Source organism: Lutra lutra, chromosome 13 (genome assembly GCF_902655055.1).
Source record: "Lutra lutra chromosome 13, mLutLut1.2, whole genome shotgun sequence".
Taxonomy (NCBI): Eukaryota; Metazoa; Chordata; class Mammalia; order Carnivora; family Mustelidae; genus Lutra; species Lutra lutra.
Window position 1 is genome coordinate 75342374 of NC_062290.1, and position 27760 is coordinate 75370133.

Consider the following 27760-nt stretch of genomic DNA (forward strand, 5'->3'; position numbering starts at 1 on the left):
TTTTTTCCCCTGCTGGACTGTGGATGACACCTCTCATCTTTCCATCCCCCAGACTTTCAGCCACGTCAGGCTGGTGGTGATTCTGAAGGTGACTCTGAAGCCTTTCTCTAGGGAAGCCCTGCCAGGAAGACAGTGACAAAGAGTCTGCTGAAGGCTGTTGGGACAATGAGGGTCCAAGGAGTTTCTAGGAAAGTCTCAAAGGCCTTCTCCAAACTCCAGGGGAGAAGGCTTGTGGGCCAGATTCCATCTCTGCTCTTGGGATGACGCCCTGCTGACACTGACAGAGGGACCTCTGTGGGCCTTCCAGTGTCGAAATCCGGAAACCAGGGACACCTGGCTGGCTCAGTCAGTGGAGCACAGGACTCCTGATCTTGGGTTTGTAAGTTCGAGCTCCGTTGGGAATAGGGATTATTCCAAAAATAAAATACAAAAAAAAAAAAAAAAAAAAAAATTCAGGAGTGGAGCCTGGGTGGCTCAGTTGGTTAAGCATCTGCTTTTGACTCAGGTCATGAACCCAGGGTCCTGGGATCAAACCCCACATTGGACTCTCTGCTCAGTGGGGTGTCTGCTTCTCCCTCTGCCTCTCCCCCTGCTTATGCTCTCTCTCTCTCTCTCTTTCTCGCTCTGTCAAATAAAATCTTTTTTTTTTAAGATTTTATTTATTTATTTGACAGACAGAGATCACAAGTAGGCAGAGAGGCAGGCAGAGAGAGAGAGGAGGAAGCAGGCTCCCCGCGGAGCAGAGACCCGATGTGGGGCTCGATCCCAGGACCCTGGGATCATGACCTGAGCTGAAGGCAGAGGCCTTAACCCACTGAGCCACCCAGGCACCCCAAATAAATAAAATCTTTAAAAAATAATAAATAAACTTAAAAAAAAAAATCTGGAAACCAGAGGCCTCCTTTGTCTCCGGGGTTGCAAACATCATTTCTGCTCGTCCTCGGGCCCCATGGTCTCTCATTTTCGTCTGTGCTGCGGTCTGTGTCTGTGCGGTTTCCCTTCACTTGTGGGGGTTTATTCTTTAAGTCCTTTTGTAATACGTGTCCAATGTAGGAAAATGAGGAAACTGAGATGAACATAATCATCCTGACATTTGGAAACAAAGTGAGGCACTATTTTAGGGGTTCTGCCTGAATCCTGTACCATTCCTGGTGACAGCTCTGTGGGGCGGTGCTATTATTGTATGATTCCTGTTCTGCAGATGAAGGTGCGAGACACAGAGAAATTAAGGTACTTGCCCCAGGAGCTGAGCGAAGAAGTGTCCGCCTGGGATTTGAACCAGGTAGCGTGGTTTTGGAGTCCACACCCTTACCACCATGCCTCTCTATAAGTATTTTTATTTTTCATTTTTTAAAGATTTTATTTATTTATTCGACAGAGGGAGAGAGATCACAAGTAGGCAGAGAGGCAGGCAGAGAGAGAGGGGGAAGCAGGCTCCCTGCCGAGAAGAGAGCCCGATACGGGGCTTGATCCCAGGATCCTGGGATCATGACCTGAGCTGAAGGCAGAAGCTTTAACCCACTGAGCCTCCCAGGCACCCCTATAAATATTTTTAATGTAAATTTTTTTCTTTTATTATTATAAATACATGTGATACTCAAACTGTTTGATGGCCTTTCTCCCATTTATCATCTTTTGACATCATAAAATAGTCTTCTACAACCTCTCCTTCAAAATGAAAGTGTTCCTGCTTTTTTATTGTAAAAGTGATAAAGAAAATAAATTTATGTATTTCCTTGTCTGTGCGCAAAGCATCTCCTCAGGGTTACACCAGATGCTGGGAACACTGGTTACCTCTGGAGGGAGCCAGATGGAAGGCAGACACGGAGGACAGGGAGACATTTTGTCCTATAAATTTCTGCACTCTTGACTGACTATGCAAATGTAGTGCCTATTTCCAAAAATAAGTAAGTTTTAAAAATAAGACTGATTCATCTTCATTGCAAAAGAAAAAAAATACAGAAAGGCATAAAGTAGGAAATAAATTCATCTTTAAAACTCAATACCCAGAGATAACACTGCTAACATTTTTGCTCTATTTTTTCCAGACCTTTATCGATGAATATACAGACACATCCAGATTTATTTTTACCAAAATGGGATGATGCTGTGTGGTGCTGTACTATTATCTGTGTTTTTCCCTTAGGGCAAAACATGGACAACATTTTATTTTATTTTATTTTATTTTATTTTATTTTATTTTATTTTATTTTAAGATTTTATTTATTTGACAGAGATAGACACAACGAGAGAGGGAACACAAGCAGGGGGAGTGGGAGAGGGGGAAGGAGGCTTCAAACTGAGCAGGGAGCCTGATGCTTGATCCCAGAACCCTGGGATAATGATCTGAGCCAAAGGCAGACAGACACTTAACTGAGCCACCCAGTGCCCTTCAGCCTCATTTTAAATGTCTGCATGGTTGTTAAGTCATGTGAAGTTGGCCAGTTCTCAAAAGATTATTTCTGGATGAACTGAAAAAGGCCAGCGCCTGGACATGCAGTGCTAGCTGACACCCATTCCCATCACCCCGAGCCTAGGTTTTTGAATTTGCTGTATTCCAGACCCTGGGGAGATCACATCTAGGAAAGGACTGGACATTCTTTCTGTTCGTGATGTTTAACCGATGTCACTTATTCCATAGGTACAAATACTTCCTACCTGCCCCGTCCCTCAGTCTTCATGAACCCCGCTGCCAGGACACCAGTGAAAATAGAGGGCTCTGGCAGAAAGAACCAGTCAGCCTGTCTGAAGACCCGTGTGTCCCACCTGGGCTGTGCCACATGCCAATTGCTCTTTGGCAAGTCCCTTTCCTTCTCTGCAGGACAAAGGTAATAACCTGCACACTGCCTGTCTCACAGTGTTATTTTATTGGAAGACTCCAGTGAAATTATGATTGCAAAAGTAGTACGTAAGATAGACAACACTGTATACATTCAAGCTTTTATTGTTAAATTGTGGCCTCTGAACCGGAGATGTCGAGAAGAAATGTAGACATCAAAACCAGTTGGTCCAGCTTCTAACACTGGCTAGTGAAGCTAACAGTCCTGTGTACCTTCCAACATTCTACACACTCATCTTTCAAACCGAGGGTTGCAAAGCATAAGAACACAGTGTGGGCAAGAGTACAGAACAGGTGAGATCTGCCAGCTCCCCGCCAGCGGCTGGGAATGGGAACTGAAACAACTTTTTTTTTTAAGATTTTATTTATTTATTTGACAGAGATCACAAGTAGGCAGAGAGGCAGGCAGAGAGAGAGGAGGAAGCAGGCTCCCTGCTGAGCAGAGAGCCCGATGCGGGGCTCGATCCCACGACCCTGAGATCACGACCTGGGCCAAAGGCAGAGGCTTAACCCTCTGAGCCACTCAGGTGCCCCTGAAACAACTCCTTTGAAGAACTGGTATCTAATCTACCCAGGCAGGTTCCCCTGAGGCCCAGAAAGGCCTCTGCTAGTTATACAACGATCATAAATGCATGCCTATGTTCACCAAATGACACAGCGCTAGAATGTTCAAAGTAGCACTACTCGTTAAGACCTCCAAACTACCAACCACCCTTATGCCCACCAGTAGTTAATGAATCATAACACTGGCCCATGATCAAAGCTGTCCAGCCGTGAGCTGGAGTTGTCATCAACTACATAGGACAGGTTGCCTCCATCCCACAGATGTGCTGAGCAAGAAAAGCCCGAGCCAGAATAAGAGCACATGATTCATTTCACTTAAATCTATTGCTGCATAACAGGCTACTCCAAAACTTAACTGTCCTCAGCACCGACTTGCTATTTTTCATGATGGTGTGCAGTTTCTCTTCTGATTTCATCGGCGGTGGCATTCAGCTGCACATTTGGCAGGCTCCGAAGGTGACCTTCATCACACACCTGGCAGTGCTCAGTTCTCCACGTGGCCTGGGTCACCTCCCTGACATGCAACAGCTTTCCAAGACGGTCAAAGGGAAGCCACAGGCCTGCTAAGGCTCCACCTACAAGTTCACAGTGTTTGTTTCTCTGCATGTATTTATCTTTAAGATTTTTATTTGAGAGAGAGTGTGAGCAGGGCCGGGGGGAGGTTGGGCAGAGAGAGAGGGACAAAGAGAATCTCAGGCAGATTCTGATGAATGTGGAGCCCAATGTGGGGCCCAATCTCACAACCGAGATCAAGACCTGAGCCGAACTCGAGTCTGACTCTTGACTGACAGAGCCTCCCAGGCGCCGCTGTTCAGAGCTCTGCATTTCTATTGGTCAAACTGAGCCAAAAGTGCAGATTCAAAGGGTGGGCTAATAGGTCCAACCTAGTGATGAGAAATCACCTTGCGAAAGTCCACACGTATAGGGAAGGAAGAAATCTGTGGCTCTAATTCCCATCTGCCACAATACAGTATGACTTCGTGTATATAAAGAAGAAAAGCAGGCAAAACCGATTTACGTTGCTATAGATTCCTTGGCCACTAGGCCTGGAGGGGAAGATGAGGGAGACCATCTGCGCTCCGGGATGTATTATACTTCCTCATCTAGGTTCTGGTTGCTAGAGTGTGTTCAGCTTGTGGAAAATCAGCAAGCTCTAAACTTAAGGCATCTGAAATTGTTTATGATTGTGATCGTTGAGTGCAAAGTTAAAATTATATATAGTGGCTTTAAAAGAATGAAGTTCATGGGCGCCTGGGTGGCTTGGTTGGTTAAGCGTCTGCCTTCGGCTCAGGTTGTGATCTCGGGGTCCTGGGATCGAGCCCCATGTGGGGCTCTCTGCTCAGTGGGAAGTCTGCTTGTCCCTCTCCCCCTGCCCCTCCCCCATTTCTCTCTCAGGTCACAGTCTAGCTTCAGGGCTCCTCTTTTGTTTGTCCATCATCTTGTCCTTATCTGCACAGCTGAAGCTCTTACTGGTGGTCTGCATTCCAACTAGTGGGAAGGGACCCAGAGGGCTAATCCCAGACAAACACGTTCCTTTGGAGCTAATAAAAGAGAAGTTACACACATCACTTCCACTCACAATCCACTGACAAGAAGTTATGCTCATGGCCATGCCTAGCTGGGAATGGAGGCTTAGCGGGGCAGCCTGGGCCAAAGTGGGCCAACTTCAGGAAACGGGTAGCTGTCTGCTGCACTTTTCACAATGAAGCTTTTCTTCACTCATTCTGTTTTCACAAGGCTACCAGAAATAGCTAAGTTCTTTTTTCACAGTGTTGAAAGATTAAAAACACGAACTGACCTGAGTTCTATATTTGTAATTCCTGTGTCAAAATCAAGGCTGTTACAGACTGGAAATTTCTGCTACTGTCAACTGGGAGATCAGGAAGTATTTCTTTAATGACTGTGAACTCAAAACCCCTGGGGAAGTTTCTTTAGTAATCATTGCTCAGATATCAAGTGATGAATCACTGAATTCTGTTCCTGAAACCAGTATCGCAGTGTATGTTAACTAGAATTTAAGTAAAAAATATTTAAAAATCATTGTTCAGAAAGAGAATGATAATGGCGACTTGTCTGATACTTTTGTGATACCAGTGATACCCACTGTATCACAATACTTTAATAGCTCGTAGCTATTTTATTTTTTGAAAAAAAATTTTTTTTTTAGATTTTATGTATTTATTTGACACAGAGAGAGAGACCGCGAGAGAGGGAACACAAGCTCAAACACAGAATGAGAGAGGGAGAAGCAGGCTTCCTGCTGAGCAGGGAACCCAATGTGAGATTCAATCCCAGGACTCTGGGACCATGACCTGAGCCGAAGGCAGATGCTTAATGACTGAGCCACCCAGGCGCCCCTAAAGCTTTTTTTTTTTTAAATATCTTATTGATTTATTTGAGAGAGAACAAGAGAGGGAGCACAAGAAAGGGGCAGAGGGAGAAGGAAAAGCAGACTCCCCGCTGAGCAGGGAGCCGAACATGGGGCTCCATCCCAGGACCCCGGGATCATGACCTAAGCTGAAGGCAGACATTAAACCAACTGAGCCACCCAGATGCCCCTGTTTTTTAAAGTTTTGTTTATTTGAGTAGTTTCTGTACCCTGTGTGGGACTCAAACTCAGGACCCTGAAATCAAGTCACATGCTCTTCTGACTGAGCCAGCCAGGTGCCCCACCTGGTAGCTATTTTAAAGAAAAAAAAATATTTTGAATACAAATTGGGACTTAAATTATAGACAGCCTGGATTATGTGTGAAGAAGTAGCATTCAAAATTGTATCTTTTCCAGATCATTTTTAACCTTTTGGTAAAATCAAAGATCCTCTTGTAAGATAGTTTCACCCACCCAAAAAAAGGTGTTAATAATCATGAAACATTTTCCTGAAATATATATATATGTATATATGTTTTATATTTTTAAGTATCTCTATACCCAATGTAGGGCTTGAACTCACAACCCCGAGATCAAGAGTCATACGCTCCACCGACTGAGCCAGGTGCAAATATATTTAACTTATATAAGTAAATACATAAATTTCTTTAAGTTTTAAATATATAATTGGCCAGATTCCAAGGGATTATATACTTTCCTGGAAAAAAAGGTCAACTGCCTTTGGAAAGTTCCTCTATATGATTTTACAGGGGCAGACTTCTAAATGAAGTGTTCAGTGAATGTCCAGATGGCAAATTAATGCATTTCAGTAGCTGGTAGCTTAGGTGCTGAGAGTACCTGATTAGGGCATGTAAGCCTGAAAAAACCTATATAAACATTTGCATTTATTAATCTGTTTTCCACTTAAAATGCACAGAAAAGGAGGAGCACCTGGGTGGCTCCGTCGTTAAGGGTCTGCCTTCAGCTCAGGTCATGATCCCAGGGTCCCGGCATCAAGCCCCCTGTCGGGTTCCCCACTCCATGGGAAGCCTGCTTCTCCCTCTCCCACTCCCCTGCTTGTGTTCCCTCTCTCGTTGTGTCTCTGTCAAGTAAATAAAATCTCAAAAAGAAGAAGAAAAAAAAAAAAAGCCCAGAAAAGGAATTTTTACATCAAACAAATGCGTAGAGTTTAGGGAAATAATTTCATTGCTAATAGAATCCTGCTAATTTATTCGATTTTCTCACATGTACATTCCCTCTGTTCCCTTTCTCTGGGACGCCCTCCCAACCCACTCCCTTGGATTTTCTGATTACCGCCTGCCTCCTTGCTACAAGGGTCAGCTGTAGCACTAATGGTTCAGGATATGCTAGGATTTTCCCGGAGATATCTGTGTACTGTTTCTGGGCCCCTGGCCAGATGGATCTCCTTGGGACGGAAAAGTTAATAATGGTCTAGAAAATACACAAACAGTGTCATGGCCTATGAATTTCTAAAATGAACTCTGTGACATCATGCGAAGACAAAGGAGTGGGAAGGAAGGTATTCTGGCTTTGAGTCGGGCAGTCCCTAGTTCAAATCTCTCTTTTCCTTATTAGTACAGTGGTATCCCTGCCTGTCAAATCTCAGTTCTTCCCCCTTCCCACCTCCCCGTGTAACCTTGGGCAAAGGACTGAATGTCCCTGGGCCTCAGCCTCCTCCTTCCCCTTCTGGGATAGCAAGGACTGTAGTGAGAATAAGCGTATTCAGCCGGCTGTAGCTTCTCTGGGAAGGAGCTCCTCTCCCACCACCCCCCTGTCCTTCCAGAGCTCAAAGATCCATAACCTAAGGAATCAAAGGGAAGCTGTACAAGGACTAAAGCTTTACAAGTAAGATCTAAGGAGAATGTGAGAAGGAATGTGTTTAGTGAGAGAAGAGGAGTGTTTAGTCCCGACAGAGCAATAAACGACTATGACCAGCCTTTGTAAGCACCCACTTCCTCGCTTGGCATTCAATACACTTTTACCCAGGGGGCGCCTGGGTGGCTCAGTGGGTTAAGCCTCTGCCTTTGGCTCAGGTCATGACCCCAGGGTCCTGGGATCGAGCCCCGTATCGGGCTCTCTGCTCAGCGGGGAGCCTGCTTTTCCCTCTCTTTCTGCCTGCCTCTCTGCTTACTTGTGATCTCTCTCTGTCAAAATAACATTTAAAGAAAAAAAATACACTTTTACCCGGTGCTTGGGCAGCACTATGAGGAACATACAATTTAATTAGTATGGAAACTGAGATTTTATAACAGCCAAGATCATTCAGCTGAATGTGGAGATTCAAACTCGGATCCTCCCACAGGGAAGCCAGCCCTGCGAGGTGCAGGAGGGATACAAGGACAATGGCTGTTAGCTGCTGGTATCAGGGACAGGCAGGGGCCAGAGAAGAAAAAAGTGCGGAAGTCTTTGGCTAGGACTCGCTGCTTTATGTGTGGGATCTCCTGAAGACAGGCGGACTCTAACTTCCTGGAAGGAAAATGGGCATGTGAGCACCATGCCGGGGATAGATGTCCTGGGGGCTGCACAGGATGGCCTGAGCACCAAGTCCCTCCTCACCAAGGAGCTGGCCTACAGTTGAGTTGAGTCTGTCCCATTGTTCTACATTCTTTTTTTTTTTTTTTAAGATTTTTTTTGTTTATTTTAGAGAGAGAATCTCCAGCAGAATCCCTGCTGAGCATGGAGCCTGACGTGGGGCTCGATCCCATCTCCCAAGATCATCAATCAAGCTGAAATCGAGAGTTGGATGCTCAACTGCCCGAGCCCCCCAGGCGCCCATCTACATTCTACGGTTGTCGAAGACTTCCATTGGCCTCATACTGGCCGTCCCTAAGAGAGTTTACATAAAATAACATAAAAAAATACTAAAATGTACAAATGACTTTTTTTTAGCCTTAATCTCTGGAAACTCTCCACTTCCTTGTTCACAAAACAAGTGAGACAACTCGGCTCCAGGGCAAGGCCCTGCGGTGGTCAGCCTTTTCAAGCCCCCTGGGGTCTAATTTTCATGCACTGGTCTGGGACACGCCACCTGCACTCGAGGCCCCTCCCAGCAGAAGCCTATACTTCCTCACCTCGAGGAGGAGCAGTGACTGCATCGGAATGTCATGTCCACAACCCATGTCCTCTACGGAGCGGCGCTCCCCTCTCCCATCTGGGTAACTGCGAGACCACCCAAACAGTCTCTCCCTCAGCAGCTTTTTCTTCTGTGGAGACATGGGTCAGTCTGATACACTCCACCCCATGTTCGGACTCTCAGAGACCTATCGTGTTTCTAAGCTGCACCTGGGATTACGTTGGCCTCGAACCCTGATAGACCTTCTGAGTGGACGGAAACAGAGAATCCCACATAGCCCTCCCTGCAAGATCACAGGGAAACACAAAGCCACACGGAGTGAGGACGGGCCACGTTTGATATTGTCCAGTGCGTGCCTCCTGGCCTCAGAAGGCTGCCACATCCTGCAGCTCCAGCCCTCGGCTGCGCTCCACTCTGAGCAGGTGAATTCCTTTGCTGAAACTTGCACACAGTAAGGAGATGGTGTCACCGACAGCCAGGGAAGTCAAGGGTCCTGATCCATCCAGGGACAAGGTGAACAGGCAGGCTGTGGGGGAGAAGAGGGAACCAGCAGCTCAGACCAAGGGCTCAGGGTCACGGGACATGAGGTCTCTGAGAAACCTGTGTAAGCAAAGCATGTGCTCTGTGTCCAACCCAGGTAAGAGCCTCATCGCCTGCTCCAGAGGACTGTGCACCTGTGGGGAGGTGAAAGTCCGGGCAGCCACAAGGCTTCAACTCCAGAGAATGGCATGTGGCCCAAACAAGGTGTGTATCCCTTAAAACCCTGTTCAGACAGCTGGGGCCTCACCTGCAAAGACGTGGGAACACACAGCCCTCAGTTCCCACCTGCCCAGAGAACAGAGCGGGGACCAGGGCAGAGGAAAACAGACAATGCTGATCTTCAGCTGCTGGCTTCTGGGGTCTTGCTCCCTTCATGACAAAGGAGATTGGGACCTGAAGGGGAGTCCGGGGGCTTCCAGCTGCCCCAGTCTCCGTCCGTCCCTGTCTCCCCTGAGAACCCTACAGGTGCGCAGCTGGAGGGCAGGGCAACACTTTCAGACCTTGTTCTCCCTGGTGTCAGGCTTATAAACATTGAACCTGACACACAGCTGCTCTCCCCACCTCCCACAGCTGTTCCATGGGGCAGCTGGGGCACAGCAGGGCTGTCCTCCCTAGGGAGGTATGGCTTACGAACCATAGACATGATCTCACATCTTTTCTCTGAGTGGGCTACCCTATCCTTCCCTGCTGGGAGCTGAGTTTCTGGAATATAACTATAGGAGGGATTTGTTGTGAGATTCTTTAACACTATTCCTATGTCCAACAGAACCCCGGGTCCAGCACAAAATAGTCTGAAGGCAGTGGGGTGCTGGTAAGGCAACTTTCTGGAAGAAAAAACCAGCCACCTTTACTCATAGCATTTGCCACCTTTTGTGGTGAAAATACTCTCACTATGACCATATTAGATATTCCTGAATATTTAACAATCAGCCAGTAGCAGTGGGCTCTGGCATACTTCACTGAGGACCTGGGGGAGCTGTGTTCCCTAAAACATCTTTTTTTCTGGAGCTTTGGAGTTCATGACCTGATTGGGATCTCAAACCTGACCTGTAGCATCAAGACAGGGCAGTCTGGATAGACGATGCTTACTCTACCTCACCCCCACCACGAGCGGAGACTTTCATTTTTAGTCCTTAAAAAAATGAATTTGAAAATGACAATCCTTGTCTCCTTTGCCAGGCATTTTGAGCATCACACGTTAAAACCTGATGAAGAACTTCGGGTAGCAAGAACAATAAGAACCAAATATATCTGAGCTCTCAGGAGCGAGTCTGTACAACGTGGTAGTGGGGCTCAGGCAGTGAGGGCCTCTAGCTGTAGGTTCAACAGAATCCTGGTATCTTAGTGTCATCTCTTAACCACTAGGGGCCTGGAGAGTGGCAGAACATGGCTGTCTTTGTATTTGCTGAGCAATGGAAAGAGAGAGTTTCAAGGATGCTTTTAGGACACCATGTGTCTTTGAGAAGCACCACCACCAGGCTCCTTACCTCCAGTGTCTTGGTTCCAAATCTTCACTTTGCAGTCATGGGATGAGGTAGCAATTATAGGCATCGAGGCCAGTGCTCTTGGTAGAAAGACACAGGACGCAACAGTCTGGAAATGCCCCTTATATTCACATATTCTGTTTCGTGTCTGCCTTAGGTCCCACAGCTGTTAGAGGAATGACATAGGCTAGCTCATACACACATATTTCCCCAGCTTCACACATGCTGCCCTCACTGGTCCACCTGTGTCCCCCACTTACCTCTTCATGTAGCTACCCCTCGTCTTCATCCATCCTATCCACACATCAAATCACCCACGCATCTGGTAATTATTTTAAACATCAACGATCTCAAACAACCCTGGGTAAGGGTGTGCAGGGAGGGTTGCTGCCTTCCTCATTAATGTCAAGGCTGGGGAAATGAAATCTCCAAGTCCTACAGCATGATGGGACAGTATGGCATTGCCTACTTTTTTTTTTTTTTTAAGTTTTTTATTTATTTAAGTAATCTCTACACCCCATGTGGGGCTCAAACTCACGATCCCAAGATCAAGAGTCTCATGCTCTTCTGACTGAGCCGGCCAGGCACCCAGGGGGTGCCTACTTTCTAGCACAGCTCAGCCTCTTGGCCTGTGGGTTCTGTGCAGACCCCATAGTTAGGAGCACCTTCTCATAAGCACACAGAGGCGCAGACCTTCTGACTGATGGCCTCCATGCTGAACCTTGGTATATGAAGATGAGACCCTCCAACAAAGGGAGGTGACAATCCTGCCAATTACACTCTTGACACAATCAGACCACAGCTAGAGAACAAGGTTCAGGGAGGAGAGCAAACCAAATTGTGTCCAAAATATAATGAAGTCACTGGGCACCATGTTAATTCAGGAGAACAACATCCAGAGAAGAGAGTGATCTGAACTGTATCCGAAAAATAATGAAACCACAGGACACCGCGTCAGTTGTAGGGGCTGGAAATGCTTAGCTTGGGGAAGAGGTGCTACATCGATAGCCTGGGATTCAGTGCCTCAGTGCACCACTTACTAGAGGTGTGGTCTTGTGCAATAGACTTCAACTTGCCATGCCTCTGTTTGCTTATTTGTAAAATGGGAATTATAATAGAACCTAATTCACAAGGTTGTTGTAAGGAATAGATGAGACAGTGCATGTAATGTGCTCAGGCCAGTGCCCAGCATGAACTGTTTGGTTCAACAGGAGCTCTAATTGTTATATTTGGACCAGATGCCCCTCTTAGCCTATATTCTACAGTGAGGAATCTAAGGTACTTTAGAGATACAATGCAATGTAATCCAAAATTATGTGCAAGGAAAGGTATATAGGTAAAGGTTGGGATGGGCCGTCGACCAACACTGGTGTCTAAGACTCCCTGAAGAGCTTGAGCCTCCTGTACCGTGACCACAAGTACAATGGGAAGACACTTGGCTCTTCAAATAGTCCCTCCGCTCTCTAAGCTCTGCCGGAAGTAGGGACATTGGCAAGCTGGTTCTGTGTTTAGCACCTTCCTATCTTGACTCTCATCCCATGCCTCTGTCTACTATCAATTCAGAGATCCCAAAGCTAATGGAGGTTTCTTGAGAGATGCATCTGGAGTGCAAAGGCTCACTTACAGTATGCACTCGGAATAGGCCATTAGCAGAGCTGGCCTAGTGGAGCCCAGGATAGACGGGAGGTCAGAGGAAGCACTTTGCTCATCAGCAACCAGACCCCCAGACACCGACAATCACTCACCGTGGCTTCACAGCCTTCCCCTCCAAAGCCGTTGCTGCAGGAGACACACTTGTGTCCGTCCTCACTGACCTCGCAGTAGGTCTGAATATGCTGCTTTGTGGGAAATACGTGAGCTACCTGTAGTCCCCGGCTATCCCATAACCTGCAAGAAACGAAGCAATGAGCCTGTGGTAAATGTATCTGACAGACCCATGAAAGTAAACCGCGGCCCTCCGTGGCTCCGGCCAGTCAGATGGAATGTCACTGTTCACCTAAAAACAGGAGGATGAACCAGATCGACCTCGGAGACACCAAAGCTGCCAGGAAATAACCAAACTGAATGCCATCTGAGTTCTTTCTATTTTGAGACCCACTTAATAGGAATTTAGACCAAGCAACTTTACCGTACAAGTTAATTTGTTAATTTGGCCCTTTAGGATACTGCTTTCAAGGGACAAGAGGATATTTCTGTGCCTGTGACTTAATTGCTTTAAAAGATGGTTATTAGGATCCAGAGGAGCCATCACCATTCCAGAATCAGATACAAAAGACTTGCAGGCCTTGGTCTACTGGGCCGCGGGGTCCACGGGGAGTGTTTTATTCAGCTTCTCGTCTCATTTTCCACCTCTTTACCTCATTCTTCCTGTTTTCTGAGTAGAGTAAATCTCTTCTGAGATCCAGAGTTTCTCGTTGTGCTTTCCACTCAACAATTCACTTCATTTGACTCTCCTGATGGGGATCCGACCCCACTGGCCCAGACAAGGCTTCCCCTGAGGGCTGGGTGCTTGAGAACATCCAGCCCCCAGTAGGGGAGGAAAATGGAGCCGGGCAGGCAATTCAAAGCGGGGGCAAGCCAATGACTGGGACTGAGCTCAGTCTGAATGTGTTCACACTGGTGGGGGGATGGGTTGGGCAAGGTTGGGGTCAGAGTCAGCTGCTTCAGAACCATCCAGGACAGGGGCTCTTTCCTGGCCTGACTTCCTGCCATTCAGCCTCTACCCAACGGTCCAGGGATCCATGTCAGAGACCCCAGCCCCAGCAAGGGGCAAAGGGGCAGAAGGCCCTGGGAAGGCACAGCAGTGTGGAAAAGCAGAGGGGAAAGGGAGTCATATAAGCTTGGGAACCACAAACCTTCACCAGAAACACCTTCATGGCTGCTCAGTAAGCCCACCTGATGGTTTTATCTTCAGAAGTCTGAAGTACATATGATTCTTGGGGGACCCAGCACAGGTGAGTGACCTGGAAAAAGCAAAATTTTCAAAACTTCTCCATACCAAGTAGCTCTTCTATGGCAACTCCTGTAAACTGTGCTAAATAGTGTGTCTCCACTTCTCAAGGACACTGACTCGTACATTCGACTTGGAGGGAGGCTGTGTTGTTTGTTTTGGTTTTTTTTTTTATTTTAAAGATTTTATTTATTTATTTGACAGAGATCACAAGTAGGCAGAGAGGCAGGCAGAGAGAGAAGGGGAAGCAGGCTCCCCGCGGAGCAGAGAGCCCAATGCGGGGCTTGATCCCAGGACCCTGAGATCATGACCTGAGCCGAAGGCAGAGGCTTTAACTCACTGAGCCACCCAGGCGCTCCAGGCTGTACTTTGCAGATGCCCACCACTCATGCTCTACTGGATGCCCCTGGATCAGCAGCAGCAATGGTAGCGGCCGGGCCAGTGGTGAGTACCAGAATGCATGCGAGCGCCCCCACTCATTGTGGAGAACTGCTGGTGACTGGCAGCCTCAGAAAGCAGCCCCCCGTTCTATGGTGGGACCACTGAAACCCTAGTCTAAGGCCTCACAAGGTTCAGGATGCATTCTTTCTTTTCATCCCTATGACCCCCTGCTGGACAGACATGAAACGGTTTTCAAAATAATCCAAGGCGACCCAATTTTCTTCTAGCAACCTCCACAAATATGGAGGGCATAGAGTGAGCATACCATACCCTGCCATGGACAGTTGTGTTCAAAAACTGGAAAAGAGGGACGCCTGGGTGGCTCAGTTGGTTGGACGACTGCCTTCGGCTCAGGTCATGATCCTAGGAGTCCCGGGATCGAGTCCCGCATCGGGCTCCCAGCTCCACGGGGAGTCTGCTTCTCTCTTTGACCTTCTCCTCGCTCATGCTCTCTCTCACTGTCTCTCTCTCAAATAAATAAATTAAAAAAAAAAAATCTTAAAAAAAAAAAAAAAAAACTGGAAAAGATGACCACGAGTGATAGTTAATGACCACTAAAGGAACACCTATCATGTCAAATCATGGGATTCTCTCCATTTTATAAATGAAGACACTGACACTCTAAGTGACTTTCTCAGAGTAACTCAGCTAAAATGTGATGGCTCTTGGGGCGCCTGGCTGGTTCAGTTGATAGAGCATGTGACTATTGATCTCAGGATTGTGAGTTCAAACCCCATGTTGGGTGTAGAGATTACTTTAAAAAAAAAAAAAGTGATGGGGGCGCCTGGGGGGCTCAGTTGTTAAGGGTCTGCCTTCGGCTCAGGTCATGATCCTAGGGTCCTGGGATTGAGCCCTGCATCAGGCTCCCTGCTCTGCAGGAAGCCTGCATCTCCCTTTCCCACTTCCCCTGCTGTGTTCCCTCTCTCACTGTGTCTCTCTCTGTCAAATAAATAAATCAAATATATATTTTTTAAAGTGATGAATCCATAATTTGAACCCAGGCATGACTGACCTCAAAGGCTATGGAGTTTATCTACCAGCCTACTACCAGAAAACACTGGCCTTCATAAACACAGCAAATTATACATAAAGCAAAGGGTCCTGTTTATTTCTCTGCACATCAGCTATGAGATCCTAGAGGACAGGGATGGTGTCTTAGGCCACTAACCCTGCTCTTAGCACAGCAGATATGGAAAAACACATTTTGAACACACCACTTAAAATTCCAGTATGAGCTAGAAGAGGTGTTCTTTGGAGCAGAAGACTTTTTTTTTTTTTTTAAGATTTTATTTATTTATTTGTCAGAGAGAGAGAGACTGAGGACAAGCAAGGGAGCAGCAGGCAGAGGGAGAAGCAGGCTCCCCACTGAGCAAGAAGTTGGATGTGGGACTCAATCCCAGGACCCTGGGATCATGACCTGAGCAGAAGGCAGAGGCTTAACCAATTGAGCCACCCAGGCGTCCCTGAAGCAGAAGACTTTAAAGAGATCATCCAGCCTGATAACCCTGAGAGGCCAGAGTCTGACAGAGTTCAAGGTAAGTAGTAATGAGGCGTCAAGCCTCTACTGCCTGGTGTATCTCCTGATCTCTCTCACAGGCTCTTTGCCTCACCACATGCTCCCCTCTGCTGTCCCACTCTCTACCAACTTTGAGTTCCTACCAGGTTCCTGGAGATGGAAGCTCTCTCCGTACACTGTCCAGTCCCAACGTCCCATAGGAGCAGGGTGTTGTCCCGGGAGCCAGTGCACAGCTGTGACGAGTCTGGGGGAACAAGAAAAAGATGGTCCATGAGATGGGCCTGGTATGGGGCTTTTCAGAAAGTACAATGAGGGGGCGCCTGGGTGGCTCAGTCGGTTGAGTGTCTGACCCTTGGTTTTGACTCAGGTCATGAGCTCAGGATGGTGAGATGTAGCCCTGAGTTGGGCTCCATGCTCAGTGGGGAGTCTGCTACTCTTCTCCCTCTCCCATTGCTCTCCCCTCCACATCTGCTCACACACTCTCTCTCTAAAAATAATCAATCTTGGGGCACCTGGGTGGGTCAGTGGGTTAAAGCCTCTGCCTTAAGCTCAGGTCATGATCCCAGGGTCCTGGGATCGAGCCCCGCATCAGGCTCTCTGCTTGGCAGGGAGCCTGCTCCCCCCTTCTCTGCCTGCCTCTCTGCCTATTTGTGATCTCCGTCAAATAAATAAAATCTTAAAAAAAAAATTTAAAAAAAATAATCTTAATTTAAAAAAAAAAAAAGAAGAGGTGCCTGGTGACTCAGTTAGGCATCTGCCTTCGGCTCAGGTCATGATCCCAGGATCCTGGGATTGAGTCCCACATCCAAGTCCTTGCTCAGTGGGGAGCCTGCTTCTCCCTCTGCCTGCCACTCCCCCTGCTTGTATTCTCTCTCTCTGATAAATAAATAAATTTAAAAAAGAAAAAAGAAAGAAAGAAAATACAACAGTGTTGGGTAGAGCTCTCTTTGATTTTACCTGTACTCACAGCCAATCCAGTGACCACCATGGCATGGCCAGAGAACTGTTGCCTTGGCTGGGCGGGGCCACGAAGGTCCCACATCATGGCTGTCCTGTCTCGAGAGGCGCTAAAGAACAGGCTGGATCCGTGAATACAGGCTATCTGCTCAAGAGAGAAAAAAGCCCGGGTGTGCCTGTTGGATTGGACTTGGAAATGGGCAACAGGCCCGGGGCTGCGGGTGTCAGAACCTGAGGCTCTCCCCGGGCCCTGTTGGGGTGGGAATGCACTGCGCGTGGGCATCAGTACCCTGTCCTGCGCTGGGAGCTGTGCAGGTGACAGAATCAGTTCTTGGGGTGGATTTCAGGGAGGGGAGTTGTAGAGACCGGCATTCGCTATCATCTTGGCTGGAAGCTTACTCTGCCCCCTAATGCTTTTTTAACAAATTAATTTTTAGTTAACTGTTGTTGGCTTTTTAAAAAATTCCCCAACTAGACTAGAAGGTTCCTGAATATAGGGATTTTATCAATTTATTTATTTACAAGTGAATTATCATATGTTATTATATACATCATATATCATTATATATAATAAATTATTAGTGAATAAATTTTATCATAAATGTATATTTATTATATAAATGAATAAATTTTATCATTTCTTATTTTCTAGCTACAGTAAACACGCGGGCTACCTTCAGCACCTGTCCCTGTTGAGTCAGGATAGGCAGGGAGAATTCTTTATTTACCACCTGAGCTATTAAGGGCTCAGTGACAAAATAAAAATCATGTCTAATATGTCTCTAGCAATAGCTAAGGGAATGGTTCACTCTGCTTTTCCTTTACCGCATCAGATGAAGCCCTTGCATTTTCTTAAGAATGAATATCCAATTGGGGCGCCTGGGTGGCTCAGTGGGTTAAGCCGCTGCCTTCGGCTCAGGTCATGATCCCAGGGTCCTGGGATCGAGCCCCGCATCGGGCTCTCTGCTCAGCAGGGAGCCTGCTTCCCTTCCTCTCTCTCTCTGCCTGCCTCTCTGCCTACTTGTGATCTCTGTCTGTCAAATAAAATAAATAAAATCTTTAAAAAAAAAAAAAGAATGAATATCCAATCACTCTAACTTCCCTCCACAATAATGATCATTCGAGAATTACCTTCGTGACCTCTCGTTCATGTCCTCTGAACCTTTTCACCACATCCCCGCTCTTCCAGTTATAGGCCACCACTGTCTGTGGAGAGTCATTAGAGTCATTAGAATCTCTGTAATATTTATTACAGTTAAATTTTTATTTAACTAAAACAAGCCTTTACTTCATTATCTACCTAATTTCTCTCTCTCTTTGTCAAGGGTCTTGCATTAGGGCTTTATTTTGTAACCCTTATCCTGTCCCCCTACACGGACTTTCTTTTCTTTCCTCCTGACTAGTGCTCTGTCTCTCTCCAAGGCAATGGGCCACTGCTCTGAGCCTCATTGATGGGTTCAGGAGGACACTCCCCAAGGGGAACAGACTCAGCCTGAGGTTCTGGTTGTCTACATGGGATTAGCATTTTCCCTCCTAATTGTATTGTACTTCTATTTTTGTGTATTTAAAAAATGTGTCATCTTAAAAAAAAAAAAAATTTGTCAGGTGCCTGCGTGGAGCAGTCAGTTAAGCGTCCGACACTTGGTTTTGGCTCAGGTTGTGATCTCATGGCTCATGGGATTGGGCCCCACAGTGGGCCCCGAGCTCAGCAAGGAGTCTGATTCTGCCTCTACCTCTCCTCCTCCCCCCAACCCTTGCTCTCTCTCTAAAATAAGTAAAATAAATCTTAAAAAAAAAAAATCCACGAAATACAGTATGAAAATGAGAGGAATTAAAAGAATTAACATTTCGGGCGCCTGGGTGGCTCAGTGGGTTAAGCCGCTGCCTTCGGCTCAGGTCATGATCTCAGGGTCCTGGGATCGAGTCCCGCATCAGGCTCTCTGCTCAGCGGGGAGCCTGCTTCCCTCTCTCCCTCTCCGCCTGCCTCTTTGTCTACTTGTGATCTCTCTCTGTCAAATAAATAAATTTTAAAAAATTAAAAAAAAAAAAAGAATTAACATTTCTGCTACCAACGTCCTAGCTGTGAGTCCTGTGATCGATGCAAATATGGGGGGAGAAGCAACTAGATGCAGCTGATACTGGGAGGAAGGACAGAAACACAAAAGGGAGAAATCGTAATGTTCACCACTGTTGAAATTTTGACGAACAGCATAAAAAAGACTAGAAGTCTCCTTTTTAAATTTTTATTTATTTATTTATTTATTTATTTATTTTATTTATTTGAGAGAGGGAGAGAGAGAGCACACAAGCAGGGGTGGGGGCAAAAGGAGAGGGGGAGAGAATGGCAAGCAGGCGCCAGCTCTCCACTAAGCGTGAAGCCTGACGCGGGGCTCGATCTGACCACCCTAAGATCACAAACTGAGCTGAAATCAAGGGTTGGTTAGGGTTAAGCAATCCTAGGGTTAAGCAAATGCTTAACCGACTGAGCCACCAAGGCACCTCAAGGAAGTCTCCTTTTGTTGACAACTAGCTCCTGTGTCTGTGTGTGGGTATGAAAATGGCTTGGTCAGAATAATACTTGTCAATTATAAGAGGCATGTGGGAGGTCTGGCACATCTCTGAAGATCTTACCACCAAACCCTCACAGCTTCCCTGGGAGGCTGGCATTCTCATCCCCATTCCATGGATGTGAAGACTGAGGCTCACGAGCAGTAAATGACTTGCCCAGAGAAACAGGAAGAGGCAGAGCAGGGACTCAGAACCAGGCTTCCTTAGTCTAAAGCCTATGGTTTTACACTACTCAACCTTGCTGCCAGAAACGCAGAACCAGCATTTCCTTCCCCAACATCTTCCCTTCTCCACAGTCAGCTGGTTCCCTGGGAAGCACAGCAAACCCACCTTATCTTTTCCTCCAGAGACACACAGGTCTGAGTTCAGAGCAGCAACGACAGAGACACTCTCCGCGTGGGCTGGGCTATACTCCAGACAAGCTTTAGTTTGAATTCTCTCCTCTATAATCCCGTCAGGCCTGCTAAAGAGAGGATGGCAAATGAGAGTCCCCGGGGTATGGAGTGCAGTGGGGTAAGGGGAAGACGGGGGCAGGCTATGGGAGAGGCCAGGCGGAGGAGAAATTTGGGAAAGGAGTACAGAAGGGAGACCCAAGGCCATTGCCAGAAATGGATTATCAATGCCGAGCACGCTCAGAACAGCCGAAGGACTAGAATCCGATAGAGGGGAATCCTGAGGCCAAGAAGCCAGGAGTCTTTGCTCACCTGGAGCTTATTCCCCAAGATACCAGGCCCCTCTCTGTGGGGCTGAGGACACTAGCTAATCAGCTCCTTCTCATCCAAAAGAAAACAGACCGAACTATTCAAGGAAGGTCATCAGTAATCGCTCTGGGCCTTCTCTGTCTTTAGTAGAGAATTTTAATGCGATATGATAAAACTTGGGATCCCAGTGTCGGATGGCCGTACCTGTATTTGTAAGTGCTGTGTTTGAGTTTGCTTTGCAGTTTCCCCATCGCTGCACAGAACCTACACAAAACCTTGTGAGAAGGAGCTCGTTTCAGATGGCAGCCAAGCAGTGGCATCCCCTGTGGCTGCTGGAAGTTGTCGTCCCTGCTTAGTGAAAAGAATACATACTGTTAATGTCGTTAGGCATGACAATGGTAGTCTGGTGACCTAAAAATAAAGCCTATTTAATTTATTTATTTGACAAAGAGAGAGAGAGCACAAGCAGGGGGAGTGGCGGAGGGAGACGGAGAAGCAGGCTCCCTGCTCATGCAAGGTTCGATCCCAGAACCCTGGGATCATGACCTGAGCCGAAGGCAGATGCTCAACTGACTGAGCCACCCAGGTGCCCTGCAAGCCTTCTTTTTTTTAAAGACTAATCCATTGTACTCATTTGCTTTTCCTCTTTTCTTTGACTCTTCTCATGGCCCCGGGAATGTACCCTCCCACAAAGCATTAGCAGATCAGCAAAAGCAAAAACAAAACTAATTTTAAAATTAGTTTTAAAATTAAAACCCCAAGAGAGGTTTCTTGGGGTGCCTGTGTGGAGTGGCTACTTTAATAAGTAGAGAGTCTCCTTTTTGGACAACAACAAAAATGTTCTGGAACTAGACAGTGAACATTGTCTATGTACTAAACAAGAGTAAGTTTTATGTTATATGTATTCTACCACAACAAATACTATGAATATGTTTTTGAAACTAAGAAATAATTTTTACCAGTATAGCTTCTTGGAAAGGAAGAGCCTTAGTTATTCCTAGCTTGCTGGGTTTTTAAAAAATAATTTCATGTGACACTTCTCTAAATCAGTGTGCCAGGTCATTGGGTTATTCTGTAGTAACAATGAGCTAAAGGGGCACCTGGTTGGCTCAGTCCATAGATTATGCAATTCTTGATCTCAGGGTCATGAGTTCAAGCCCCATGTTGAGTATAGAGTCTACTAAAAAAAAAAAAAAAAGAGAGAGAGAGAGAGAGAGATGTGAGAGCTGATACAGGTAATGATCTAGACCAGTATGGATTCCTGAGACCCTTTCAAGAAGTCTGCCTCTTCCTCTGCCTCTCCTCCCTGTGCCAACTGGTGCTCTCTCTCTCTCGTGTGTGTGTGTGTGTGTGTGTGTGTACTTTCAGATAAATAAATCTTAAAAAAAATAAAATTATTATTTTGGGAGGTAGAAGGGGTAGAGGGAGAGAGAGAATGTTTTTCAAAAAATATATTTATTTGAGAGAGAGAGAATGCAAGAGAGAGCATGGCAGGGGTGGGAGGATGGTGGGGAAGAGGAAGAGGGAGCAACTGACTCCCTGCAGATAGGAGGTGGAGGCGGGGCTTGATGCCAGGACCCTGAGATCATGACCTAAGCCAAAGGCAGACACTTAACCAACTGAACGACCCAAACTCCCTGAGAGAGAGAGAGTCCTAAGCAGGCTCCAAATTCAGCACAGAGCCAGACACGGGGCTCAACCTCACAACCCTGATATCATGGCTGAGCTGAAATCAAGAGTCGGATGCTTAACTGTCTGAGCCACCCAGACGCCCCTAGGAAACGAGTGTCTTAGAGGCCTGACCAGCCCAGCTCTACAGGAATGACCAGAATGGTCTACAGGAACAACAGCAGGGAAAACTCACCAAATATTCTCAGTGATCCCATGAAAATTCCAGAAGAATTTCAGCATACATTTTGAAAAGCTGCCAGAACCGACATCCGGACAAGACAGGTAGCCGTACAGAAGCACAGTGCAGTGACAAGAACGGTGTGTGGGGGGCACCAGGAGCCCTGGGCTCCAGCCCCAACTCTCCCTCATCCCACTGTATGTCCTTGGGTTCCTCCGTTCCCTGCTCTACACCTCAGCTTCCCCATCTGTAAATGACACCAGACTAAATACTTTTTAGCAGACTGTGTATTCCATGAGAGGAAGGAGTCTATCATATCATACTCATCTTTGTACCTCCAGTGGCTTGCACAGTATGGCAAAAACATTTCTTGTTAAGTAGTGTGAATCTAAGGTCCCTTCCAGTTCAGACAGTCTAAAATTCTCTGTACTAAGTATATGATATACTGCCAGAAAAAATTCCAGGATAATTTTCAAAAATCTTGGGATTTTGTACTGCTTATAGACAGATGGAGGTTGCTGGGCTGCCTATCTGTAAGCATAGCCCATTTTTCAACATTACCATCAAACTAAGGACAGGTGCCATCCATAGATCTAGGTCACCAAAAACAGCAGATGCTATAAATGGATTGGCTTTACTTAACACTGATTGGATTCTTAGCTGATATCTTCAGACAGCTGTATTTTCCTTCTGAAGAGCACTCACAGGACGTTCTAAGCAAAAGATAACTTTTAGAATTATTTACCCCCAAACCAATAGGATCTTCTGGTGAGCTGCCATATTTAATGCTTTGTAATGTTTATCCTTTGGAAAACAGTTTAGGCAGCAACTTCCTAATCTCTGTCATTACTGAAAAGACGCTTAAATTAATCTCTTCTCTGAGCATATGTTTGCACTGAAAGGAGATTCACAAGGTAAATAAAGACCTTGTTAAATGAAAGAGATTGTTAAGTGTAGCTTTCTCTCACAAAGAAAGTAATATCTTACAAAATTTCAAGGTCATATAACGGGCACATTTCCAACAATTAGGGAAAATATACCATAATGTTAATTACACATCTATTTTTATTTTCATTTATTTAAGTATAAATAAAGTTCTACACCCAACATGGGGCTTGAACATAGGACCCCAAGATCAAGAGTCACACACTCTACCTACTGAGCCAGTGAGGTGCCCAGATATATCTATTTATTTATGATATACAAAGTAAGGGGGCACCTGGCTGGCTTGATCATTAGAGCATGCGACTCTTAATATTGGGGTTATGAGTTTGAGCCCCACATTTGGTGTAGAGATTATTAAAAAGAAATATTTTTTTAAGATTTATTTATTTAGGGGCGCCTTGGTGGCTCAGTGGGTTAAAGCCGCTGCCTTCGGCTCAGGTCATGATCCCAGGGTCCTGGGATCGAGCCCCGCATCAGGCTCTCTGCTCAGCAGGGAGCCTGCTTCCTTTCCTCTTTCTCTCTGCCTGCCTCTCTGCCTACTTGTGATCTCTGTCTGTCAAATAAATAAATAAAATCTTTAAAAAAAAAAAGATTTATTTATTTATTTGACAGAGAGAGAAACAGCAAGAGAGGGGACACAAGCAGGGGGAGTGGGAGAGGAGGAAGCAGGCTCCCTGCCGAGCAGGAAGCCCAACACGGGGCTCGATCCCAGGACCCTGGGATCGTGACCTGAGCCAAAGGTAGATGCTTAATAACTAAGCCACCCAGGTTCCCCTTAAAAAGAAAATCTTAACCAAAAAAAAATTTATATATAAATATATGTGTGTGTGTGTTTGTGTGTGTGTATTTGTGTATATATGTATAGGTATAGGTATATACATGTGCTACTTTATTTTTTTAGATTTTTTTTTTTTAAATTTGAGTGAGAGGACCTGTGTGCATGAGCTGGGGGGAGGAGCAGAGGGATAGGGAGAAACAGACTCCCTGTAGAACAGGGAGCCCCAAATGGCAAAGCGGGGCTCAATCCCAGGACACTGGGATCATAAGCCCAGCTGAAGGCAAATGCTTAACCCCCTGAGCCACCCAGGCACCCTATTATTATTTTTAAAGATTTTATTTTAAGTAATCTCTATACCCAGTATGAGACTCAAACTTACAAATCCAAGATCAAGAGTCACATGCTCCACCAACTAAGCCAGCCAGGTGCCTCCAAAGTAGGATATATTTAAATACTTAAATATATCATTAAACATTTGTATTTTACTTATAGTGCTTCTGTTCAAAAATTTTCAGAGCTGTTACTGTTTCTGCAAAAAAGCCAATTTCTCCTGCTTAAAATAGTACTTCAATAAGTATGAATCACAGAATTTGAGATGGAAGAGCTTTTCAAAATCATCACTCTAAACCCTTAATTCAAAGATCTGAAGAACCAGGGCAGAAACATTATCTGCTCAAAATTCTAACTAGGTACATCTCTTGACTTCTAGTCTAGAGTTTCCCTTATAAACATCTCCAAAGAAGAAACATAGTTTTAGTGCATTTTAACAAATCTATTTTAAAAACTTGAATAAATAAATTCTAATCACCAACTGACAGTGTAGCTTATTCTAAAACTGAAGAGCAATACAGAAGGGTCAGGTAGAGATGCCTGGGTGGCTCAGTGGGTTAAAGCCTCTGCCTTTGGCTCAGGTCATGATCCCAAGGGTCCTGGGATCGAGCCCCGCATGGGGCTCTCTGCTCAGCAGGGAGCCTGCTTCCCTTCCTCTCTCTCTGCCTGCCTCTCTGCCTACTTGTGATCTCTGTCAAATAAATAAATAAAATCTTTAAAAAAAAGGGGGGGGGTCAGGGTAACATTTGGTTCAGTGCTTCAGCACGGGAACAGTTCACTGCAGTCGGCAAATTGCTGACCCTCTTGGAGTCTGACTCGTCTAGGTAAAATGGAATAATCTCTCTCACTGGCTTCTGGAAGGATTAAAGATAGCATGCACCAAGGATTATTCTTTTTTTTTTTTTTTTTAAGATTTTATTTATTTATTTGACAGACAGAGATCACAAGCAGGCAGAGAGGCAGGCAGAGAGAGAGAGAGAGGGGGAAGCAGGCAGAGATGCAGGCAGAGAGAGAGAGGGGGGGAAGCAGGCTCCCTGCCGAGCAGAGATCCCGATGCGGGGCTCAATCCCAGGACCCTGAGACCATGACCTGAGCTGAAGGCAGAGGCTTTAACCCACTGAGCCACCCAGGCGCCCCAAGGATTATTCTAAATGCTTTATATTTATTAACTCTTCTGATTTATTCCACAAGCCTTTGAGCTAGATGCTGTCATTATCTTCGTTTTGCAGATGAGAAAAGTGAGGTGCAGAGCGGTTACATAACTTGCCCGAATTTACAAATAAGTTGCAAGTAAGTAGCAAGAAGAGCTTGCTCTCCATCAGCTTAGTATACTGCATCTCTGCAAAAGCTTGTGCGTAGACAGCCCTCAGCTGCACCTGGCCACTGGCATGAGTGACAGCAACTGAAAGGACCAATTTCTGCCAACTTCACCCTTAATACTATGGTTAACACACACATATTAAACATACGTAACAAATATACACAGAGAATATTTACAAATGGGTTTATGAGTCTGAAGGACAAGTTGAAGCCAATCATGTCTTCTGGCCAGAGTGATTGATCACACTAAGGCTAAGAATTCATTAAGTTATACATTATATACCAAGGCAATTTAAAATCTCAACAACAAAGTATACATACTTGGATAATGTTCATATAGTTGTGATTTTTGTTTTAAGATTTTATTTATTATTTGACAGAGAGAGAGACAGCGAGAGAGGGAACACAAGCAGGGGGAATGGGAGAGGGAGGAGCAGGCCTCCCGCCGAGCAGGGAGCCTGATGCGGGGCTCGATCCCAGGACCCTGGGATCACGACCTGAGCCAAAGCCACCCAGGGGCCCCTATAGTTGTGATTTCTTATGAGTAATCTAAGCAGTGAAATTCTACTCAGTTATCTTTCCACTGTTTATACCGTGAACACGTAATATACTTTCGAGGAGGGACGGGGTCTTATTCATTTTTGTATCTGAGCTTAAAGCATAGCCTGGGACAATGGATGCAGGGCAAATATCTGTGGAATGAATGAATGGATGGTATATTAAGGTAAAGAGTCTGTTTGGCAAGAAGGTTTTTTTGTTTTGTTTTGTTTTGTTTTGTTTTGTTTTGTTTTAACGTAGGCTCCAGGGGTGCCTGAGTAGCTTAGTAGGATTTAGCATAGGACTCGTGGTTTTAGCTTAAGTCCTGACCTCAGGGTTATGAGACTGGGCCCAAGTGGGGCCCCAGGGGTCTGGCTCGGTACCCAGCATGGAGTCTGCTTGTCCCTCTCCCTCTGCTCCTTGCACCCCTCCCCTCCCCACTCATGTTCTCTCTCAACAACAAATAAACAAGTCTTTAAAAAATAAAAATAAGGCTCCATGCCCAACCTGGGGCTTGACCTCAAGCTACTGTGAGCTCAGGAGTCACATGCTCCGCTGACTGAGCCAGCCAGGCACCCTGTCAGCTTTTGAAGGACCCAACAATATAAGGGTCCTTTAAAATTGCCCAACAACAGATCATTCAGGGAACAGTTACCTGGGCTCTGTCCCAAATTTCAGGTCAGGAAAGGCTGAAGAGGACTTAGAAAAGCCGTAAACTCAGTTATGGCTCTGGAATATCCTTGCTGGTTCCAGATGAAACCTGGCCTAAATCTGAATCCCAGGACCCATTTCTGTCCGAATTTGCTTTCCATACACCTTAAGATACCCCGCGGTCACTTTAAACATAACTCAGAGGATCCTCTTTTAACTCTCCAGTGCCATATTCCTCGAAATACTCCAGCATAAACCCAACTGTTATTTTCCACGAAGAAAGTGGGACTCAGAGGGTTGTGACTTGCTAAAGATCACACGAGGCCGAGCTGGAGTACCAGACCTCATTTCCCTAGACTCCTGGTCCAATCAGTGTTCACGTAAATGCTGATTTCATATAGCCCTCCCTCCCCTCAAATCTCCTTCTGCGCACAAGGCATCAAACCCAAAGTTCAGATACAAACAAAGCCGCACTGGAAGCACTGGAAGATGGTCTGATTCGACACTCTAATGGTACAGATGGGGAAACTGAGGCTCAGAGTCTCCCAGGGAATCAGCACGAGGTTAGAACTTCCAAGGTTGCCCCAAGCTGGGGGACAGTCTGTGTGGTTTTCCCTTCCAGGCTCTTAGATCACAGACGTCCCCCGTCCTTTCCATGTGGACTACCAAAGCTTATTTTCTATGGGGGGGGGGGGGGGGGCGGGCGAGGCAGGGGGGAGCACAGTTCACCCAAGACGGGCTGGGACGAGGGGTGGGGGTGGGGGGAGTAGGTGCAGCACCACCCAACCCAAGGCCAGCCCTCGATCGAACTCCCCGCTTTGACCAGGTGCGCGGCTGCAGGTGCGCGAGGGCTCCCACCTCCCCGCCCGCCCCCAACCCCCAGCTGCACCCCTTACCCCCAACCTTGTGCTCCATACCCACCGGCGGGCTGGCCGGGCCGGGAGCTGAGGCCGGCAGGGGCGCAGAGTGGAGGGCGTCGGTAGCCACCAAGCACCACAGCCTCCCGCGCCTCCGCCCCTAGCAACGAGGTGCGCGTCGCTAGGGCAGGAGTCCCCGCGAAAAGCCTCCGGACGCTCTCCCCGCCCCCGAGCCCCAGTTCCGTTCGCGGGACGTCTCCCGGAGGCCGGGCCCAGAGAGCCCAGCTCTGTTTTCTGACGGGAACGACGCGGTGCTGAGGTTCCAGAAAAGGGGACGCTTGTGCCCCCAGACCGTGCCCCCGGGGAATCTATGTAATGCAAGAAAATCGGTACCACCGTAATAGTCGCCAAGGAAGTACTGAATAAATGTCATATTTTAAATAATTATTCGCTCAGATGGAGTAATGTTAT

The 27760-nt window shown here is 46.5% G+C and overlaps 1 protein-coding gene and 1 long non-coding RNA gene across 8 annotated transcripts; one reads left to right on the plus strand and one right to left on the minus strand.

Annotated features, from left to right (window-relative positions):
• Positions 1-97: 97 nt before the first annotated feature.
• On the plus strand, positions 98-8506 carry LOC125083225 (uncharacterized). 2 transcript variants are annotated; one of them, XR_007122214.1, is made up of 3 exons: positions 98-379; positions 2642-2828; positions 8441-8506. It is a non-coding gene; the product is annotated as an uncharacterized LOC125083225 (long non-coding RNA). The 2 variants fall into 2 exon arrangements; XR_007122215.1 differs by lacking the exon at positions 8441-8506 and adding an exon at positions 8095-8191.
• On the minus strand, positions 7939-27464 carry WDR31 (WD repeat domain 31). 6 transcript variants are annotated; one of them, XM_047699335.1, is made up of 10 exons: positions 27336-27464; positions 20227-20370; positions 19652-19784; positions 17885-17959; positions 16754-16898; positions 15940-16040; positions 13785-13852; positions 12635-12776; positions 10893-11055; positions 7939-9391 (listed from the first exon to the last, which is right to left on the minus strand). In XM_047699335.1, the coding sequence occupies exons 2-10, from the start codon at positions 20340-20342 to the stop codon at positions 9231-9233; spliced, it is 1104 nt and encodes a 367-aa protein (XP_047555291.1). In that variant the 5' UTR covers positions 20343-20370; positions 27336-27464; the 3' UTR covers positions 7939-9230. The 6 variants fall into 6 exon arrangements, with proteins under 6 accessions (XP_047555291.1, XP_047555292.1, XP_047555289.1 ...); XM_047699336.1 differs by having other exon boundaries at positions 20227-20373; XM_047699333.1 differs by having other exon boundaries at positions 27354-27462.
• Between the last annotated feature and the right edge of the window lie 296 nt (positions 27465-27760).